The sequence below is a fragment of the Octopus bimaculoides genome, chromosome 25, assembly GCF_046866305.1.
Source record: "Octopus bimaculoides isolate indiv1 chromosome 25, ASM4686630v1, whole genome shotgun sequence".
Lineage (NCBI taxonomy): Eukaryota > Metazoa > Mollusca > Cephalopoda > Octopoda > Octopodidae > Octopus > Octopus bimaculoides.
In genome coordinates, this window is record NC_142952.1 from 3,394,498 (window position 1) to 3,416,824 (window position 22,327).

Consider the following 22,327-nt stretch of genomic DNA (forward strand, 5'->3'; position numbering starts at 1 on the left):
AATTCTAACTAGGCCCCACTTGCAAGGTCATGTATTGTTTATCTTGATATGAGATCACCATGTTGTGCACACATGGTTGTGATACATGTGCCTAGTGTACCCTTATTAGATGGGCAGTCATGATGGGTATACTGGGCTTCGTATATTTTACCCTAGTGTCACTTTGATGGCATGCACTGCTCTCTCACTCAATAATAATAATAATAATAATAATAATAATAACAACAACAATGATAATTATAATAACAAATGAATAACAATGAGAAACTGAGTTAGGTAGATGTTTAACATTTATAGAAGCATGACATGATAGAAGTGCAACATTATTAAAGGTGTGACATGATGCAGGTGTAACATGATAGGGATGTAAGATTACGGAGGCGTGACATTCATGTAAGTACCAATCGGTTTCACTTGGACTTCTTGACTGATGACTTGTTGCACAAGACTAGGAGAGAGTTTCGATAGCAATTCCTGTTCGCCCGTTGTTGTTGTTGGTGGTGCTGCTGCTGCTGATGATGACGATGATGACGACGACGAGGCTGCTGATGACGATAACAATGATGCTACTGCTGATGATGACTGATTCTGAGACATGCCAGGGGTTGGCACTGCCGTTGGAGATGAAAACAAGCAAACTGACGAAGTGCCTCGAAAGCTTGTGGAGTCCCAGTTGGTGGCGCCTTTCGTTGTTCTTCTACGTTTCCTTTTAGCGGTCGGCTCTTCATTCGGCTCTGAAGGTTTGCTGTCGTCGGAAGGTTTGGAGAACCTCCCTCGTTGACGCTGAGACGACCTGACTGGGTCGAGGACTTTCGGTTTCGGTTTCGTCTTTGAGCCCACAGGACGACCGACCCTCCTCTTCTGCGGCGCTGGAAATATATATTCACACAGGCTGGCTTTTAAAAACACAAAAAGCAATAATCAGACAAGTCTATCAACGGTTTTGTAATATAACAATGTCTATGAGAGTGACAACCATCATCAAAAGACAGATACAACAATGGCAAAAGACTGCTTTGCAATGCTTAATCACAGATCTTAATGGAAAACTATGATACCCCTGCTTGAAATTTGGTAGCCTTGGATGTGGCAGTACACCCATATGCCACTGAGTCACACATATCATACGCCACCATATACCACTGATTGTATACCACTGATTGTATACACACATTGTATGCCACTATAAGCCACCGAGTCACACATATCATTCAAGTAACATTCAAGTTTTGTACCATTAACAATTCACTTACCATTTCCCGGAGTGCCATCGGCTGCCGTTGAGGATGACAATGTCTCGTCGGTTTCCGACGTTAGTATTTCAGTTTTCACAGAGTTGTGTGCGCTTTGCATGGCATTAACCTCGCTTTGCACGGCAATATTCCCAGTCAGTTGTCCCGTAGTGTCATCAGCATGATCTGTCAATACCTCTGTCTTTGGAACAACTTTCTTAGGCCTGGCATTTCGTTTAGGAGTAATCAGGGGATATCTGACGGAAACAAAGGAAAAAATAATGGTAAATAACAGAAAGTAGAGGAAAGGCAGAATCAGTAAGAGATTATGAGGATTATCAGATTATCAAGATAATAGGATAAAGAGTAAAAATCCCTTTCAGTTATGGTGGTGGTGGTCGTCATCATCATGTGAAAGTATGAGAGACAAGAACAGGTGTTTTTCTAATGAGAAGATACTCGGCTTCCTCAGCTGGAAAGAGAGAGTGGGGAGAGAGAGGGAGAGAGAGAGAGGGAGAGAGAGAGAGGGAGAGAGAGAGAGGGAGAGAGAGAGAGGGAGAGAGAGAGAGGGGGAGAGAGAGAGAGGGAGAGAGAGAGAGGGAGATGATAGGTGTGTACCCTGAAGGTACAAGGTGAATATGAGAGAGAAGGTGAGAGAAAGAGAGAGAGAGAAAAAGAGAGAAAGAAGGTGTGTATGTTCTCTCAAGTTACAAGGTAAATACAGGAGAGAGAGAGAGAGAGAGAATATGGATAGAGGAAGAGAGAGGGTGGGTGACAGGGTAAGTGGCACCAGTGCCAGTGCGGTCAACAAATAACTCACAAGACACCCTGCAACCAAAGCTGGGGGACAATGGGGGGATATACCGAGGGAGATAGGTTTGTCTCTGTACCAAAGAACGAAAAGGTTGACTTACCTGTTCACACGCCTTTTCCTACGGTTTTCTTTTTTCTCTGTGCTCTTCATGGGGCCCCCTTGTTTCTTAGGGTTCAGCGTCGTCAAAAGCCCTGGCCACATGAACAATGTGTTGAACCTTTCCTGGAGCAAACCATAATGGGGATCCACTTTCACCAGGTTCATTCTCTCTCTTAAAGAATCCATGTCCGGATCTTTGTTCAAAACCTCATCTAAAAAATGAAATGATAATAATAATAATAATAATAATAATAGAGGTAACTCGAATGTGGAATCTAAAAACAGAAACAATTCCTATCATAGTAGGTGCATTAGGTATAATAAAAAAATATTCAGACAAATACATAACAAAAACACCAGGACTTACAAATGTATATAACATACAGAAAATTGCACTACTGGGCACTGCACACATCCTACGCAAAACACTTTCAATACAGTAACCATAAGAGCATCACAGCAAACCACAGCACATACCCAAGGCACACAGAGCTGTGCTCGGTAGTGAAGTGAAAGCACGTTATAAAAATAAAACTACTCAACAATAATAATAATAATTAGGTGAACCCTAATTGAGGACATTCTTCACCAAAGGTGTTCCAAATGTGACCATCCTGACCTTTGGCATATCAGAAACTAAAGAGGAGGAGGAAGAGGAGGAGGAGCAAGAGGAGAATTAGTGCCTCACTCACCATACTGCTCAGCTGTTTTCTTCAGTTTTGGTTGTTCTTGGAGCAACATTCGCAATGCGTTAAGTGTGGCCAAGTTTGGAGGGATGGTGTCTCCAGTATTCACTGTCCGGTCCGGCTCGTAAGAAAAGTCCACCGATGTCAAATCCGTGCTGAATGAACTGAGAAACATGAGTCGGAAATCTTCTCTCTGGGTTTCTTCCACTGAGTCATCCAAGGGTTCTGTGATTCGCTTTGCCTTGATTTTTTGGTATAAGCTGTTCCTGGGGCCAAGAGCCTGGAACAGATGCAAAAATGGAATAATGATTTTTTTATCTGGCATGGTGGTGGTGGTGGTGGTGGTGGTGGTGGTAGGGGCTGTGTGATTAAGAAGTTTGCTTTCCCTCTGTATGATCACAAGTTCAATCCCACTCCATGGCATCTTGGATAATTGTCTCCACAAAAGCCTCTGGGCCGACCAAAGTCTTGTGAGTGGATTTGGTAGATGGAAAGTAAAATTAGCCTGCCGAGTGTGTGTGCATGTGGAGGTGTATGGCTTTGTGGTTAGGGTGTTGGACTTGTGATTGTAAGATTGTGGTTTCAATACCTGGACCAGGTGATGCATTGTGTTCTTGAGCAAAACACTTCATTTCATGTTGCTCCAGTCCACTCAGCTGGTAAACGTGAGTAATCGTGATGAACTCGTGCCCCATCCAGGGGAGGACTATATACAACACAGAACCTGGAAGTGTGTGTGTGTTTCAGTGAAGCCTTTTCTAGACATCCTAGGACAGATGTAAGTTATCACTATCATACAAGTAACATGTATTTCCAGTCTTCCATGGAAAACATATTTGTCCATGAAGGGGTGGGGGGAATATTACCTTCCTTGGAAACAGGTCGAATGTTGGTGACAGGAAGGGTGTCCAGCCATATAACATTTGCCACAACAACCGATGAGGCGGTTGTCCAGAAAAATAGGATGGTAAGGAAATAAAGCAAAGATAACAGTCACTTACATTGACAAACAAGTGGAGAAGCTGAAGCCGGCTTTGTCCCCTTTCTTCAACAGTTTGTGTTACAAACTCATCTGCAAAAAAAAAAAAAAAAAAATAATGATAATAATAATAATAATAATAATAATAATAATAATAATCCTTCCCACTATAGGTAGAGGGCCCAGAATTCTTGTAGATGAGGCTAGTTGATTAAATCAACTCCTATACTTAACTGATTTTTATTTCATGGACCCTAAAAGGATGAAAGGCAAAGTTAACCTCGGCAGAATTTGAACTCGAAATGTAAAGAGCCAAAAAGAAATTCTGCTAAGCATCATATCCGATGCGCTGCTAATGATTCCCTCCAGCTCACCACCTTAAACGAACACCAGTTTAATATTGACAGATATTTTACTAAATTCTTCAATATATTCCAAAATTAACCCTTTAACATTTAAACCAGCCGAATCCAGCCGAAATATTCTAGCAGTTTTGTGCTTAAATCAGCCAGATTCAGTCTCTCACACCAACCCTACAATGCCATTCTAAAAAAAAATAAACCATCACATCATCGAAATCTTGAAGCTACAAGATAACACATGTTTAATTCAAAGTTGTATGGATAAAAGAACCGTCAGATTTGACAGAGCAATTTGAGTGCTTAAAGGGTTAAACGAAATTAAGGCAGTGCATTTCAAGAGGAATTTGGTAACAAAAGACTTAAATCTATCACTCACCTTCAAACGGTTGGAGTCGGTTTACGTAATTCTCTTTTAGCCAATGAATATACAACAAGTCTTTGATTTCTTGGTCTACAGTAGCAAGTATAAGCTTTGAGTTCTTGTCACCTTTTTTATCTGGCTTCTGACTAAAGCCACGGGCCACCCTAAGGATCTCAGATACCCGAGTACTGGGCTTCAGTTGATCCAGTTTAGAGTGCATAAGGGAATACTACAAGAAAAAGAAGGGATACATACAGTTTAAAGGTTATATGATTGAGAAGAGCATTTTCTAACAACAAGGTTTAGAGCAGTGATTCTCAACTGGGGTCCAAATGGCCCCTGAGGATCCATATAAGATTTTTGGGGGGTCCACATAACAAAATAGTAAATTGAGGGGTCCACAATAGTATTTTAAGGGCCCTCGAAAAACTGTTGCTTTAGATGTATCTCGTATTGGTTATGTATTGCAAGAAACAGGTTTCTTTCTCTAACATTTTTACGTAGTTCAACTTACATCAGTTTATGTGTGAAAAACAAAATAGGGATTTTGAAAGAAGTTTCTATAAAACTAGTTTTTAAACATCGAATGGCTATGGCGGTGTCCACCAAAATAAAATAGTAGAATCAAAGGAGTCCACAGACAAAAATGGTTGAGAACCCCTGGTTTAGAGCAATGGTTCTTAACCATTTCTTGCCAATGAACCCCTTTGATTACTGTTCTGTTCTGGTGGACCTCCAAAGCCATTCATGATGACAATGCTGATGACAATAATCATTTCTGTTAGAGGCACAAGGCCTGGAATTTGTGGGCAGGGAGCCAGTCGATTAGATCAACCCCAGTATGTAACTGGTAATTATTTAATCGACCCCTGAAAGGATGAAAGGCAAAGTTGACCTCAGCAGAATTTGAACTCAGAACATAAAGATAGATGAAATACTGCTAAGCATTTCGCCTGGCGTGCTAACGATTCTGCCAGCTCGTATCCTTTGATGATGACATGTAATGATGACAATAATGGCAATAACTACGATGACGATGATGACAATACAAAAAATTTTTTTAAATAAACAAATAACTTACAGCTTTGTCTGTCTTTTCTCTGGATTTTATCTCGCCAGATTCAACAAGTTGGCTTTGAACAAATTCTTCAATTCTTTGACGCAGTTTGTTCCTCGTATCCCATACTTTTGTGACATTCGGAGAGTACTTCCGCAACAACGGAGGCCGGGGTACATAGGGGTCACCTGTAATCAACAGAGTAACAATGAAGGATAGGTGAGTCTTAAAACTAGGTGACAAAGGCTAGACAACAGTCTTAAAATTAAGACAAAGGGAATCTTGGTTTGGATACCAATACTCAACCTAATAGTTACTATTCCTTCATAAAACGAACTCTGACAGAAAAACACAAGACTCACCTTTTCTGGAATCGAGTTCCTGTTTCACCAAATCTCTTTTGAGATTATCTTGCTGCCATTTCTGGAGAATATTGTTGAAAGTGTTCTGATACTTAGAAGGGCGAGCTAGAGGTATCAACTCCTGAAAAATATTTTTAAAAAAAACAAATATATATAGGTTTGCCTCAAAAGTTTACCTCTATCTGACCCATGCAAGCATGGAAAAGTGGACATTAAAAGTGACAATGACAATGATGATGATGATGATGATGATGATTAGCAAACTTTCTTCTCATTGTATTCCATTTCTGACTTGATGGTCACAGCTGAGATATAAATCTTTTACCATGGGTTCTGCTTGACATAAGCTGCTGACCAGCAGATCGACAACAACAACAACAACAAGAGCAGCAGCAGCAGCAGCAGCAGCAAACAGACAGAAGTGACCTCATAACTAATGCAAAGACTTCCCAGTTAGATAAATATGAGCAAAAAAACAAAATCTGTAAAAGAAAAATATCTTTTGAAGAAGAAGACTAAAGAAAGACTTACATCCAAAGATTTTCCAGACTCAACAAGATCCGCATATTTACTGACATCAAAGTTAGGCATGAAATAAGACTTGGATTCATCCTGAAAAAACAAGAAAAAGTTAATAAGTTAAATGAAAAAGAAATTGATAATAATTTGTAAAATACGATACATTAGTATACAGGTTGCAGCTGTGTAGCCAAAGGTGTCGCTATGTAGCAGGGCTGTGGTTTTCTGAGAAAAGTCTCCATTCTACTATATTGTCCAGCAATACGAAAGATCCTGGTAGGTGTAAGAGACTAATTGGCATCTCTGGTCAAGAGTACAGGCGACAGTCGGACCACGGATGTTTGTTGTGCACCCCGCTGTCGTTATTTGATTTCTGTTATTCCGTGCGTCTTTGTTTAGAGATCAGTTGTGTTTTGCAGGGTTGTTTTATTTTCACCCTTAATTTAGAAATGGAGAAAGACATAAGTGCTAGATATATAAAAAAATAAGCCATTTAGGGCAATAAATATTGCGGAGAAAACATGAAATTCTTCAAGCAGGCTTGAAGTCTTATGCAAAATCTGTGATGAACCTGAGTGATGCTGATCACCTGGAATTGTGACTGATATATATATATATATATATATATATATATATATATATATATATATATATACATATGTATATATATATATATATATATGTTTCATTTTTAGATGGGTCATAGTCCTGTAAATATATGCCTACACTGTTGTTAGAATCATTGACAAGCATATAAATACTATTTCAGTGTATGTTGTGTGAGGGGTGGGGATTGATTCCCAGAAGGTATTTTCTCCGGGAGGGGACAATTTGTTCAAACTAAACAACAATAACAACAATTGGGTCTTTAAATTTCCTTGGAACATATTCCTTGGCTATTATGTATCATGGAATGGTTAGCAATAATATTCATTGTTTTTATAAAGTTATTGTAGAATTTTAAATTTATATAACTATAAATTGCACAAAAGATGATACACTGACAGAACCATTAGCATGTGAAGCAAAATGCTTAATAGTACTGCTTCTGGATCTCTTGATGTTCTGAGTTCAAATCCTGCCGAGGCCAAATTTGTCTTTCATCCCTTTGGTGTTGATAAAATATAGTACCAGTCAAATACTGGGGAGAGCGACGTAATTGACTTGTCTCTTGCCCTCAAAATTACTGTCTTTGAACCTTGCAACAGATGGGCATCTTGTTTGGGGGAAAATATTGTGATCTTAATCCCTCACATGGCATAGAAACTGTGCAACTGGCCTTATTGGTCCTAGGACTCAAGAAGAATAAAAACAATAAAAAAATATATTAAAAAACAATAAAAAATTTAATAAAAGATAAGTGATCATCTTACAGACTGCTTTTTTACAAAATTTGCTTGATCTCGCCATTTCTTGAGTCGGTAATATTGAGTGGAACATAACTGATCGGTACGGCCCGGCAGGTGAGCTGCGACAGCAGCCCAGTTACCAGCTGAAAGGTAAACAACACAGATTCATCACCATCATCATCACCGCCACTACCATCACCATCACTCATCATTTTTATGTCTAATTTTCCATACTTGATCAGACGAAATTCATTGGGACAACCTAATTCATTCTACAGCCAGATGCCTTTCCTGTCACCAATCCTCACCCGTTTCTGAGTTAGGCAATATTCACCCTAGTCTTTCAAACATGAACAGCACAATGAATGGCCATGTTTTCATGGAAGATTGCATACAAATGACACCACTGGTATATCCTTTTTTAAATCTAAGAACTTCATCAACCTACTGAAATTTAGATTTGAAATTTTCACTAAATGCAAACATCTAGAGAAGTTTCGATTATTGAACTGGAGAACATTACCCTCTCCAAGTTCAACATACAGTCTTACAAACTTTAACCTTTTCTTGTCACATTAACCACATGAAACATTGTTAATTCCCAATGCTAACAGATCAAGGGACACAACTCTTATCCCTTTCCCTACATGCTTTTATTTTCATTTCCTTTTTCCTCTCACTCTTTTTTGCTTTGTCTCAGAGAGTAGCCATGTTTTATTTTGAGCCTGATAGTACAAAGCATGCTATACAAGCTCATCTAACTGGTGTACTCTAAGAAGCATGAAACTTATGGTAGCTTGCACTTAAATCCTACATGCACACAAACACACACATACACAAGGATTGCCTAAAAGTTATTTCTAGTTTATCTATTTGGTTGTTAATCAAATATGAATGTAAATATAATTACTAGAATAACAAAACAACATGGAATCAAAATTAAAAAAATAAAGGAAAACAATAATAGCACATAGTCCTGAAAAGTAGTAAAGTCTGTTACTTGTAGCCAGATTTAGCAGCCCTACTTTCCATCATTGAAGATGGGGATCTATTATTTAATATTCATTGTAAAAGATGGATAAATAGGTTAATTAGATGTAAATGGTAATCTTATTAAGAGCAAAAACTCATATTAAACATTTAATGATTGGGTTTGCTTCAAGAAAGGAATTTAAGAAATGTAGGAATTCACAGCACATACCTCCATTCTCTTGGACGTATTTCAATAATAATTTATCTTCCTCATAGGTAAATGGTCCTGAGTTAATACCAGGATCCAAGCAGTTGACCCACCTGAAAATGACAGAGATTATATCTATATAGGCATGACTGTGTGGTAAGAAGCTAGCTTCCCAGCCACATGGTTCTGGGTTCAGTCCCACTGCTTGGCACCTTGGCCAAGTGTCTTCTACTATAGCCTCGAGCCGACCAAAGCTGTGTAAATGGATTTGGTAGACGGAAACTGAAAGAAGCTCGTCATGTATATATATATATATATATATATATATATATATCTTATGTATGTATTTGTGTTTGTTTTTGACCCCCACCACCATCACTTGACAACCGATGTTGGTGTGTTTACATCCCCCGTAACTTAGCAGTTCGGCAAAAGAAACAGATAGAATAAGTACTAGGCTTACAAAGAAGTCCTGGGGTCAATTTGTTTGACTAAAGGTGGTGCTCCATATATATGATGATATATATATATATATATATATATATATATATATATATATATTGTTGTATCTAGGAAGAGTCATTCTCTTTTGGTGCATGTGTGTGTTTCTGAGTCTTTATATGTGTGTCTTGCCTCCACCTGATAACTGGTGTAGGTTTGTTTATGGCTTAGCAGTTCAGCAAAAGTGACTGATAGAATAAGTGCCAGATTTATGCTAAAAAATAAGTACCCGAATCAATTTGTCCGACTAAACCCTTCAGGGCAATGTCCCACCATTGCTCTGCAGTTGTTGTTGTTGTAGTTATTGTTGGTGGTGGTGGTGATGGTGGAGGTAGAGGAGTAGGAGGGAAGGAAACTGAGGTGGAGGGAAAGGGGAGGAGGAGGAGGAGGAGGAGGAAAGAAATGTGCCATACAGACCTTTCGCGACACTGGTTTGCTGTTCGATTAGGGACCAGAGCTCTGACATGTTGCCATTTGCTTGTCCCCATTATTTGAACTGCTGCTACCAACAGCTGAAGTTAGAGGAAAAAAAAATAAAAAAAATAAAAAAAGGAAAAAAATTACATTGATACACTCTAAATTAGAGGTTCCCAAAACGAGCAGTGCTTACCCCCCCCCCCCATCCCGGGGAGGCAGTGGCAAAATCCAGATGGGCATTGAAAAAATGTGAGGGTGATAAAGGGGTGGCCAAAAGGGAGCAACGGATGTAAAAGCAAACGAAATAATGGGTTAAGTTAAGTTTTATTTGTGAAATACAGTTGTTATGAATTTGCGCATACATACATATATACACATACATATATACATATATATATATATATACATATATATGTTATGGCTTGTATCACGCTGATGCTCGTTTACAACTATCACAAAATACCGAGACAAGGTGACAGTAAAACATACTCCCCCACCCGCCACCCCACATATATACATGTATGTATATTTGACTTTATAGGCACCAATTTGAGACATAAATGAGTAACAGGCCCGTAAAAGACCACAGAATACTTACAGAATCTTCTTCCTGTGTCCATCGACCATGCTTGATGCTCGGATCCAACACCGTCCAGCGAGCAATACAGGCAGTATTACTACGGCCTTCCATATAGAATGACACTGAAAAAAAAAAAAAAATTGAATAAATAAATAAATAATAAAATAATAATGATGATGATGATGATGATCTTTTCTATTATAGGCACAAGGCCTGAAATTTGGGGGAAGGGAATAGTTGATAACATCAACCCCAGTATTCCACTGGTACTTAATTTATCAACCCCGAAAGGATGAAAGGTAAAGTTGACCTCGGTGGAATTTGAACTCAGAACATAGCAGCAGACGAAATATCACCGAACACTTTGCTTGGCAAGCCAACGATTCTGCCAGCTCACCACCTTAATAATGATAACGATAATGATAATAATAATAATAATAATAATAATAATAAGAGCACTCAGAGCATGCGGTCATGACAAGAGTACCAACAAACAAACACACACACATACATGTGTGTGTGTGTGTGTGTGTGTGTGCATGCACGCATGTGTGTGACGGGCTTCTTTCAGTTTCTATCTGCTAAATCCACCCACAAGGCTTCTGGTCAACCCAGGGCTATAGTAGAAGATATTTGCCAAAAGTGCCATGCAGTGTGACTGTACCTGGGGCCGTAAGGTTGGGAAGCAACCCCCTTAACTACACAACCATGCTCGCATCAATGCCCATTTAAATACATTAAAACATACCTTGGTTCCAAGGAATACGATTGCCAATACGACAGCTTTCGACAACTTCTTTCAAAATTTTGTCTTCTTCTTCTGTCCAGCCCCTGTACAAAACATTACGTAGAGGGTAGGTTTGAGTGGAAGAGCTGCAGGGTCAGTAAGGGAGGAGGGGAAACGGTCAGTAGGAGTTTCAAAAAAGGGAGATATTAATGATGCAGTGGTCCAAGTGGTTTCTCAAGGCCAGAGGTCAGTAGAAGTGGTGGGAGGTTTTTAAAAAAAATGGGCAAGGATAAACTGGACAACGAGGTCCTTATACAATATGCTGTGCCTAAAACAAAGACAAAAGATTGATGAGACAGGCACAGCTGAAACACCATTGATCATAAGTCTGCTTAATCAAGACTCAATGGCAGTTTCTTCATGTCTGGAGACTGTAAGGAAGCCCAACAGACCCTCAAGTGGTTATGTAAACCGGTCCTTGATACAGCAGGGGTTTTCTTCAAGCCTGTGCAATGTAGTTTTAACTCTTTAGCATTTAAACCAGCCACATTCAATCAAAACAATCTACCTGTTTTATCTTCAAACTGGCCAGATCTGGCCTCTCACACCTACCCTACAATGTCATTCTAAAAATAAACAATCACATCACTGAAATCTCAAAGCTACAAGGTGACGCATGACTAATTTTTATCAAGGTGAATGAATAAAGATGGCATTTGACAGGGTAGTCTGAATGCTAAGGGGTTAAAGTGAGGGTCAGTTTGTGCAAACCAATCCCAGTCCTTAGACTTGAAGGTCAGTCTGCAATGGCTTAGTGGGCTGAAGCAGCTGTAGTGGCTGGCAAACCATAGGTTTTATACTGGAGTGGCCTTCACCAAGGTGAATTGCCTTACAGGGCTGGAAAGTTCCACCTACCCTGGGGCTAAACAAGAATAGCAAGTACTACTTACCGTTTAGTGAAGGAGTCAAGTTCTCGCCTGTAATGCTGCAAACAATGCATAGGTGTGCGATTGGTCTGTAGAGAAATAATAATAATAATAATGATGATAACGATGATGATGATGATGTAAGGATCATTTTGTTATTGGTCACAAGGGCTGCACATAAAACAAAGGACAATAGGGATTTAAGTGCCCGCAGCATGTGTAAGGACTTTTGAGCGAGATCGTTGCCAGTGCCCCTGGACTGGCTCTTGTGTGGGTGGCACATAAAATACACCATTTTGAGTGTGGCCGTTGCCGGTACCGACTGACTGGCCTTCATGCCGGTGGCACGTAAAAGCACCCACTACACTCTCGGAGTGGTTGGCGTTAGGAAGGGCATCCAGCTGGAGAAACTCTGCCAACTCAGATTGGAACCTGGTGTAGCCATCTGGTTTCACCAGTCCTCAGTCAAATCATCCAACCCATGCTAACATGGAAAGCGGACGTTAAACGATGATGATGATGATGATGATGACATGTAAACAATAAAAACAATGACAATTAGCAATAAAATTCCCCAAAAGGGGTGATTAAGGAACCCTACAAATCCTGGGTCACTCTGTTTATCAAGAGTAACATGGCAAGTGCTCCTACCACCTGAGCCTGCATACACCAGCATTTACCTGAACTAAGATCGCCAGAGTCACCCACCTTTCAGCAAATTGACTGAGGGTGGGGGGAAGCACACCCCTCTCAATCCTCACCTTTTATCTCATACGTCTTCGAAGGTGAGAAACCAGATGATTTGTCAACAGGGGAAACGACAACAATGTCACCACTTGTAGGTCAGTGAATTCTGGAGCAGCATAAATGTAAACACGCACATACACACACATGTATACGTATGTATGTATGTATGTATGTATGCCAGGACATCTTTCAGTTTCCATCTACCAAATCCACTCAAAGACTGTGGTCAGCCCAGACCCAGGGTTACAAGTAAAAGACACCCACTTGCCCAAGATGGTAAGCAATAGGACAGGGGGAAAAATGAAGAAACATAGCAGTTCGGCAAAAGAAATCGATAGAATAAGTACTAGGCATACAAAGTATAAGCCCTGATTTGCTCGACTAAGCCCCATTAGGGTGGTGCTCCAGCATGGCTGCAATCGAATGACTGAAACAAGTAAAAGAATAAAAGAATAAAAAAAAAAAAACATAATTAATTTGAAATGTAAATTGCCAACAGATGATTGCTACCAGAATGAGAATTGGCAGAAATTGAGACTTGAAAATAACTTACATTCAGTTCTTTGGCAATTCTCTGCCATTGGTGCCGTCCATGAAGCTCCACTAATTTTCTGAGCCGCATTGTCTCCTCCTTGGTCCAGGGTTTCTTGTTAATGCCAGGTTGTAACCAATTCCGCCACATCAGCCGACAGGAAAATTCAGAGTGTCTATCACAGAACTGAAATGAGAGGATTACATCAAAGAAATAATTACCATTATAGCCATTTGATTAATTATTTGCTAAACAAGCACAAATTCTAAAAATACAAATTGAAAATGGTTCTGTGTATGTGAGTATGAGTGTGAGCGAGTGTGTGAATGTATATGTGTGTGTGTGTGTGACATCACGTGTTGGTCGTAGGTGAGCATCACCCTCATACAAGCAGTGTCGATCCTTTACAAACTTCCATGCAAAAAACATGTTAGGGGGCCCTTGAGGAAATAACACCTTGCTTAGAAACAAGTGATAGGAAGGGCAGTCAGCCATAGAAAATCTGGCTGAATGAATTCTGTCTAACTCATGCTAGCATGGAAAAGGAGAAGAAGGAGGAAGAGGAGGGGAACCACCGCCACCACCACCATCATCATCATCATCATCATCATGACTTTCATTCACCAACTTCCATCTGCTTTCAGGCAAAGTAATATCTCCCTATGGTAAGCCAGGTTACTTGGTGACCCTTCCAGTGCTGGTGCCATGAAAAAAACATCCAGTCCACACTGTAAAGTGGTTGGCATTTGGAAGGGCATCCAGGTGTAAAAATCATGCCAAAACTAACCTCACCTGTGCCACATAAAAAAAAAAAAGCACTGAGTCCACTCTGCAGAGAGGTTGGTGTTAGGAAGGGCATCCAGCTGTAAAAAAAAAACCCTGCCAAAACAGATGCAGTAACCTGGGGTAGTCTTCTACCTGGCCGGCTCCTGTCAACCGTCCCAGCTATGTATGCATGGAAGGCGGACATATGATGATGATGATGATACCCTCTCAACCGGGAGCTATAATAGAAGACACTAGCCTAAGCTGCTACAGAATGGGATTGAACTTCAAACCACATGCTTGAGAAGCAAGGTTCTAAACCACACAGCCAAACTGGTCCCATCTGGGACTCTGCCATGATGCAATTCTTAGCTTTTACCACAAAACCTTGTATCGAGACACATATTCAAACACAAGCACTTCTGTGAATTGAAAAAAAACAGATAGGAAAGAAAATGATTTACTGTTAAATTGGCAATTTTCATCCAGTCCAATTTGTCTTCAAAGTCACCATCTTCATCGAAGAAGCTGTTGATATCTTTCTGTCTGGAAAAAAAAAATATTTCTTGAAAATATAACTGAACAGAAGGAAGGAAGGAAGGAAGGAAGGAAGAAAGGAAGGAAGGAAGGATTCTTTCTACTTACTCCACTTGTGCCATCTCTTGTCTTAGCTGGTCGAGTTTCTGCTGGAGTTTCGCACTTGTACTGCTTTCCTTACTTGTCAAAAGCTTATCCGTATAGATTTCAATTCTGCATTGGAAAAAGAAATTAACCCATCACCATCACCATCATCATCATCATTATTATTAAAAAAAAAAAAAAACGAATTAATTATTATTATTATTATCATTATTATGAGATCAACAATGTTATGTTAAGGGTTCGAAAAAATACCAGTATGCGGTGGCAATGTGACAGCAATCTATTCTTTTACTTGTTTGACTGCGACCATGTTGGAGCACGACCTTTAGTTGAACAAATCGCTCCCCTCCCCCAGGACATATTCTTTGTAAGCTTAGTACTTAATTTATCAGTTTCTATTTGCTGAACCACTAATTGACAGGGATGTAAACATACCAACATCCGTTGTCAAGCAATGGTGGGAGGGGACAAACATGGACACACAGACATATACATATATATATATACACGATGGGCTTCTTTCAGTTTCCGGCTACCAAATGCACTCACAAGGCTTTGGTCGACCCGAGGCTATAGTAGAAGACACTTGCCCAGGGTGCCACAGGGTCGATTAAATAAGTACCAGTTACGCACTGGGGATCGATGTAATCAACTTAATCCCTTTGTCTGTCCTTGTTTGTCCCCTCTCTGTTTAGCCCCTTGTGGGGCAATAAAGAAATAAATATTACTGAAATGTGACAGCAACATAGCTGCAGCATAGCAAGCAACCATGATGATACGGTGACGATGTGACAGCAACATTGCAGCAACGTGGAAGCAATATAGTATGGTAGACCAATGGAATAACAAACAGATATAACCGTGAAGAAATGGAAATAACTCACTTGTTCATGAAGGGCTTCAGTATTATTTCCCAGGCATTTTCCTGAACAGCGTTGATGAGGAGGTCCTGTTCCCATTTCTTCCCTGGATGGAAAAAGATGGAGACACACAGACACTGTTAAACCCTTTCGTAGAACTGTCGTGAATTGATTGTTCATGTACATTAGTCAATGTTGTTGTTGTTGTTGTTGTTGATTAGCCCAAGGTCGGATCTGACTGGAACAGGATGATTGGGCATAGCTGTTTGGAGGCTGATGGTTTGGTACGGCTGACTGGACATTCCCTCGGCCTGTTCTGGTGACAGTGATTTTTTTGTGGTGGAGGAAAACACACATGCATACACGCACAAACAGACAGACAGACATACAAATAGAAAGAGAGAGAGAGAGAGAGGGGGGGGGGGGAGAGAGAGAGAGAAACTCATCCCAATCTATTAATTGAACATGATTCACATAAACACTTTCCTTCTGCACATAAAATGGTAAGAGACCTCCATTGGTCATGAATGACCATGGGACTGCATCTAGAAAGTTCTCCAGGCAAGGCTGTTCATGTAAGACCAGCAGTCGTCCATGCATACCAGCCTCCTCTCTCTACCCCACCGATGTTATCCAAGGGAAAGGCAAAGGGGCCGATACATCTTGGCACCAGTGACAATGCCACAACTCATTTCTATAGCTGGAGCAATGTGAAAATAAAGTGTCTTGCTCAAGAACACACAACACACCCCAATCCAGGAATCGAACTCACTACCTCATGGTTGTGAGCCCGATACTCTAACCACTGAGCCATGTGCCTTCTGCACATGCGCATATGCTTACACACATAAATAAAGAAACTACCACCACCACTGCTTTGACTGCAACCACCACCGCAAGTTCTATTAGTACAACCACTGCCACAACTACTACTGTAACCACAAGTACTACTACTAAAACAACCACCACCACCACCACCTTTACTACTCCTACTACTAGTGTAGTTCTAAAGACTTTAAGAATTGTAAAAGAAACGAACAAGATAATTGCAACTGATCATAGGCCTGGTCAACCAGGACTGACCTTGGGTTAAACAACAACAACAACAAAACATTTCAGACAAAGTTTTTTTTTTTTAAGAAAGAAAGAAATTGGATAAGAAATGCCACTCACAATATTTGTCTCTTTGTGTCTGTTTGATGTGCCAAGGTTTTAGAAGTTTGGTGTGTTCGTTCGGAGGAGGCTAGAATAAACGACATTGAGAGATAATTACCATTTTTAAATCTCACAACGAGAGATATTCAGCAACAGTACTTTTGGAGCAAAGATTGTTTGCCAACATAACATGGCAGTCCTGGTTTAGGATGAATGTTGCTGTAATTTTAGCTCCAGGAGACATCGTCTCCAGCTGGCTATACAACACGATCGAAAATATAAGGACACAGATCGTGTCATATAGCTGGCTATATGACACGATAATCTAACAAAGACAATAAAAGAATAAAGACCCTTTTTAGGCATCTAGAAAGTTCTCCGAGGCAAGGCTGTTCATGAAAGACCAGCAGTTGTCCATGCATACCAGCCTCCTCTCTCCATGCCACCGATGTTACCCAAGGGAAAGGCAAAGGGGCTGTTACATCTCGGCACCAGTCACATTGCAACTCATTTCTGCAGATGAGGGAACTGGAGCAACGTGAAATAAAGTGTCTTGCTCAAGAACACAACACGCAGCCTGGTCCGGGAATTGAACTCACTACCTCATGATTGTGAGCCTTCACTTTTACCCTTTTTTTTTTCACCCCTTTAACAAAGACAATGCAGTCCCTATAATGCTCGCAACACTCCCCACCCAAGTGTCAATGACATTAGAGAATAAATGGCTGTTCCCAGGTAACAGCTCACTACTTACCATTCCTTGAGAACACATGAAATAAGGCTGGTGAAAGACATTCCTTCTGATTATTTTGGTCATAGTAGTTTTATTCAATTCTTCACTTATGGCTTTCTAAACGAAAAAATAATTTTTTTTTTCTTTAAAATAAGAATATCTGAAAGTTTAATTTTAACAAAATATTTACATTTTTTTCAAGTGACCCAAAAATCCCTTATCCTCTCCCCTACCTGTTTTTCCTGATTCTGGACCAATTCCATCTGTAGTTTCAAAAGATTCTCTTGCAGGACAGCTTGGTAAATATTGTTAAGGAACAGACAAGTTTTGGCATTAACTAATGTCTTGTTAGACTTGGCACCAGATTCGCCTCCAGTCGACAATAGTTCTGAAAGTTCAGCATCAAAATCATTGATAACACTCTCAGAGGAATTCGCCAAATCTCTCACTGTGCAAGAGTGCTGAAACAAGCAAAAAAAAATCAAAGTTTGAAGTAAATAATTAATAATCAAAAAAAATTTTTCAAATTCAAGAACACCTTTTTAATGCTAATTAGTAACAAGCAATACAAACTAAACACTTTTAACGAAAGCAGCTGATGCTAATCTTCAACATTGAAATTATCCACTTGTTTTAATAAACTTTGTGGTTAAGAAGTTGTTGTTGTTGTTTGCATCCTTTTGTCTCAGGAGACAATGGAGTTGCACATAAACTAATCCAGTCTGGTTTTTACATTTCATGTCCTCTCCAGTTTCCTCTGCAGTTTTGCGCAGGCCTGGGCTAGACGTAAGAAAATCCTGGGTAGCGCAATCGTCAGGATTCCTCTCTTGACCTTGCTGACATAGTCCAAAGGAGCGCAGAGCATTACGTTTGGTCCCAGCTTGGTTGCAGGAGCTGCCGGAAGAGTGTCGAGTCGAACACTAAACCACCTACGGGACTCCACTCCGGATTTCTTTGAAGGTTGTCTCCTTTCTGTAACCCTGGATAGGGGCCCATACCGGGTACTGTCAGCCAGGGCCAGCTGAACCCAGGACTCGTGTCAGGCAGGGTCGTCACTCCCTGAAGTAGTGAAGGAAATCGCTACCCACTACCTAAGGTTAAGAAGTAGGTTTACAGTTGTTCAATTATCTCTTTTGCATTCATATATTAACAGTTTAGATCTTAATTATAAAATAATACGAAACCATTATTTTGTGCTAATTTAGTTAATTGTAAGATAAAAGTTTAAATGTAATAAAATGTTTTAAAAGAAATTTAAAGTGCGTACGTGATAATTGTAAACCTATTTTTGGACCACCCTATATAAGAGGATTTAAAAAAAAAAAAAAGAAAACATAGATTGTTAAAATAATATTACTCACCTCTAATGAAGCATCTTTTTCTTGAATACTGACGGAGAGTGACGAAGCATCGTTCAAAGCGGAAGTGTCGAGTATTAAATTATTGTAGCTGTCTTCGTCATAATCAATGCATTTAATCTGAAATCTCTCGACATTATCTTCTTCGTCTTCTTCATCATCATCATCATTATTATTATTATTGTCATCATTATCAGCATCCTCATCAAGTTGTTTGTCTGAAAGATAAATTGAATTTTGTTACATGTACTTTTTTATTCATGTACTTTTTTATTCATGTACTTTTTTATTCATGTACTTTTTTATTCATGTACTTTTTTATTCTATTATTTGTTTCACTCATATGACTGTGGCCATGCTGGTGCACCACCTTGAAGGGTTATTTTTTAAAAAATATTTTAGTCGCACAAAACAACACCAGGACTTACTCTTAGTAAGCCTAGTATTTATTCTATCAGTCTCTTTTGCTGAACTGCTAGGTCACAAGGACGTAAACACACCAACACCAGTTGTCAAGCAGTGATGGGGAGACAAACACAGACAAAAAGACACGCTGTACTTGAGAAGATGCGTCAAGCTCCCCCACCTGGCTAACTCCTGTCAAATTGTCCAACCCCTGCCAGCATGGAAAACGGACGTTAAACGATGATGATGATTACTATTATATCGGAATTTGGTGTCAAAAAGTTTATCATTTGTTTCAGTCATTGGACTGCGGCCATGCTGGGGCACTGGCTTGATGGGTTTTAGTTGAATGAATCGACTCCAGTACTTCTTTTTCAGTCTGGTATTTATTCTATCGATCACTTTTTGTCAAACCACGAAGTTACGGGGAGATAAACAACCCAACACGAGTTGTCAAGCAGTGGTGGGGAACAAACACAATAGATATATATGCCGGGCTTCCTTCAGTTTCTGTCTACCAAATCCATTCATAAGTACTCGGTCGGCTCGGGGCTATAGTAGAAAACACTTGCCCAAGATACCACGCAGTGGGACCGAACCCGGAACTATATACGCTTGGGAAGCAAACTTTTAATGACACAGCTCGCATGTGCCTAAAATCATTATTATTTTTTTTTTAATTAAATTTTCTTGACCTAGATGCCTCGTATGTATTACTGTCGACTTAAACAAAAACCAAAAGACAGCAGAATAATACAACAATAAACAAACACGAACGTGTCGCAATCAAATTTTATAAAGAAACAATGAGAGTTCCAATTAGGTAGAACTAAACATGACTTTTTAAAGTATAACATTATATATAATATATATATATTTAACAAGGATAGTATTGTTTGATCCAGAATCTACCAGATTGTTTTTAAGTAACACGGGTTTCTTGTATTGTCGCCTATACAAAGTGTCACTACAATATTGAATCAAACTATATTATCTCAGTTAAATATATTTCATACTGAAGATAAAACACACACTAATTCTTAATTAACATTATTTTATATTCGAACCATTACTGTTTATTATTGTTTTGTCCATGCATTTAATTTTCTCAGACAATTTAATGACGTTCGTGATTCTTGTTTGTATTTTCTCTTTTGATTTTACAGCTGCAGTAGGGAAAGACCTGCAATTTAATATTCCTAAAGCAGCTTAGATGTGAATTTAATCTATTATAGAAGACACGAACTAGATTGTTCATTCCATGTTTGTTACAATGAACAAAGACAGGGGTGCAGGGCGGCCCGGCATCACGTCCTTGTTTATGAAACGCGGTGGAGATTAAAACTACGTAGTTCTTACCATAATGGAGTGCTTCGTAAGTGTCTTCGGTTAACGGTTCTTCTTTAATTGCGACAAGTAATCCATCGCTACTCGTACTAGCCACACAAACAGTCTGATATTCATTGCTGGTGCCAGAGGCAACCAGGTGCGATTGCTGTTTAACATTCTCCATTTCTATCGAAGAAACTAGAAAAGCCTGGGAAGACAGACAAGATGGAATAAATAGAGATGCTAGAGAAAAGTTAAACAGCCTACTGTTATTGTTATTTAGGTAGTAATCATTTATGCAGTAATTAATTAAGTGAGTTAGTTAACGTCGATTTATGAAATCCGACATAAATACACCCACTGCTCCAGAAGCGCCACCTATTGCCAGCACCATCAACATGATGGTCCTCCAGATTTTTCAGCTTCAATGTTGGTCACAGAATAAAACATACACGCTCTACTCTGCATAAATTCTTTATTCTCAAATATATTATTTATTTCTATGTGCGTGTGTTTGTGTGTGTGTGTGTAGCAAAGGTGATTTTTTATTCTTTTTCTTTCAGTTTTTACTTGGAAATTTATTTGGAGTGAATTGTGGTGTGAGACCAAGTGGGATAACTCTTAAGAGTTAATATCAAACTTTTAAGAGATCGCTTTACATGCTAGAAATAGCAGTTGAATTTCCACAAACATTACACCCTACTGTCTTTGAAAAGAATAAGTGGACAGACGGACAGACAAGCCAGCATATATACAAACAAATAGATAGATAGACAGACAAGCAGACTATTTTATAAAATAGTATCCGTTTATTTCATTAAAAATTTCTACAAATACCTTTCAGAGTGTGTAGATTGCGATTATATCGGAATTTAATATTAAAAGAAAAGTTGGTAGGAATGGTGAACGCGCTGTACTGACACACACACTACATATGATGTATGTCAGTATATATCTGTACGAGTCCACCAAATTTTTTTTAAATTCCGATATAATCGTAATCTAAAACGTATTCGGTGAAAATTTCATGAAAAAATCCTGTTTTTCTGAAAGTTGTGAGAAAACAGAGTTGACCTGTGTGAATTGTTCGAAAGCCCTCTCCCCACTCACTAACATATATATATATTTACAAAGTCTGATATTATCGGAATCCACGCAATTTGTTGAAAATTTTAAATGAAAATATTCATTTTTTTCTGAAAACGATGAAAAGTCAATAAGTGGGAGGGATAGGATATATATGTCCTCATATTAAAAGAAAACCTAAACGGAAGCAAAACTGAAAATTACAAAGAAGAAATAATATTATATAAAATGAATATAGGCAAAGCAAAATAGGACCCGCGAGGTCCTTCGCCCGAAAGGTGGAATTGAACCACTCTGACGTCAGTCAGCTACAGGTTTGAAGCCTGCACTCCAGACCACTGAAGCTCGTTCGGGCAATATTATTGGCTGCCACAGATCTATATATAGGCATCTGATAGAATGATAATTTTAAATTTAAGTTATCTAATTTACATAATGGCATATAAATGTCTTAAATATTAATTCGTTTTAAACTTTTAAGGAAGTATGAAGATAAAATCTGATTTAATTTGGTATATCTATATTATTTCTCTGAAAGGAAATTAATTTAACCTATTTATACCA

The 22,327-nt window shown here is 39.1% G+C and overlaps 1 protein-coding gene and 1 non-coding gene across 2 annotated transcripts; both read right to left on the reverse strand.

Moving 5' to 3' along the window:
* Positions 1–272: 272 nt before the first annotated feature.
* LOC106868765 (uncharacterized) lies at positions 273–21,050 on the reverse strand. The gene is made up of 24 exons (XM_089342078.1): positions 20,708–21,050; positions 18,947–19,161; positions 17,819–18,046; positions 17,607–17,702; positions 16,871–16,940; positions 15,722–15,803; positions 14,841–14,945; positions 14,660–14,741; positions 13,452–13,616; positions 12,176–12,240; positions 11,247–11,329; positions 10,517–10,620; positions 9,919–10,013; positions 9,022–9,113; positions 7,845–7,963; positions 6,484–6,564; positions 5,953–6,073; positions 5,615–5,778; positions 4,549–4,762; positions 3,833–3,903; positions 2,838–3,111; positions 2,147–2,357; positions 1,254–1,489; positions 273–869 (listed from the first exon to the last, which is right to left on the reverse strand). The coding sequence occupies exons 1-24, from the start codon at positions 20,859–20,861 to the stop codon at positions 373–375; spliced, it is 3,624 nt and encodes a 1,207-aa protein (XP_089198204.1). The 5' UTR covers positions 20,862–21,050; the 3' UTR covers positions 273–372.
* A 981-nt stretch (positions 21,051–22,031) lies between these two features.
* Positions 22,032–22,118, reverse strand: Trnastop-uca (transfer RNA opal suppressor (anticodon UCA)). The gene has a single exon. It is a non-coding gene; the product is annotated as a tRNA-Sec (tRNA).
* Between the last annotated feature and the right edge of the window lie 209 nt (positions 22,119–22,327).

What these genes read in the sequence shown, in the direction of transcription:
- LOC106868765 (XM_089342078.1), bottom strand. Translation starts at nt 20,861, where the DNA reads ATGGAGAATGTTAAACAGCAATCGCACCTGGTTGCCTCTGGCACCAGC. An exon ending in CTGAAGCCCTTCATGAACAA is followed by an intron (nt 14,946 to 15,721) that starts GTGAGTTATTTC and finishes TTTCCAATGCAG; the next exon opens with AATTGAAATCTATACGGATA. An exon ending in AGGAAAAGGCGTGTGAACAG is followed by an intron (nt 1,490 to 2,146) that starts GTAAGTCAACCT and finishes TGTTTCCGTCAG; the next exon opens with ATATCCCCTGATTACTCCTA.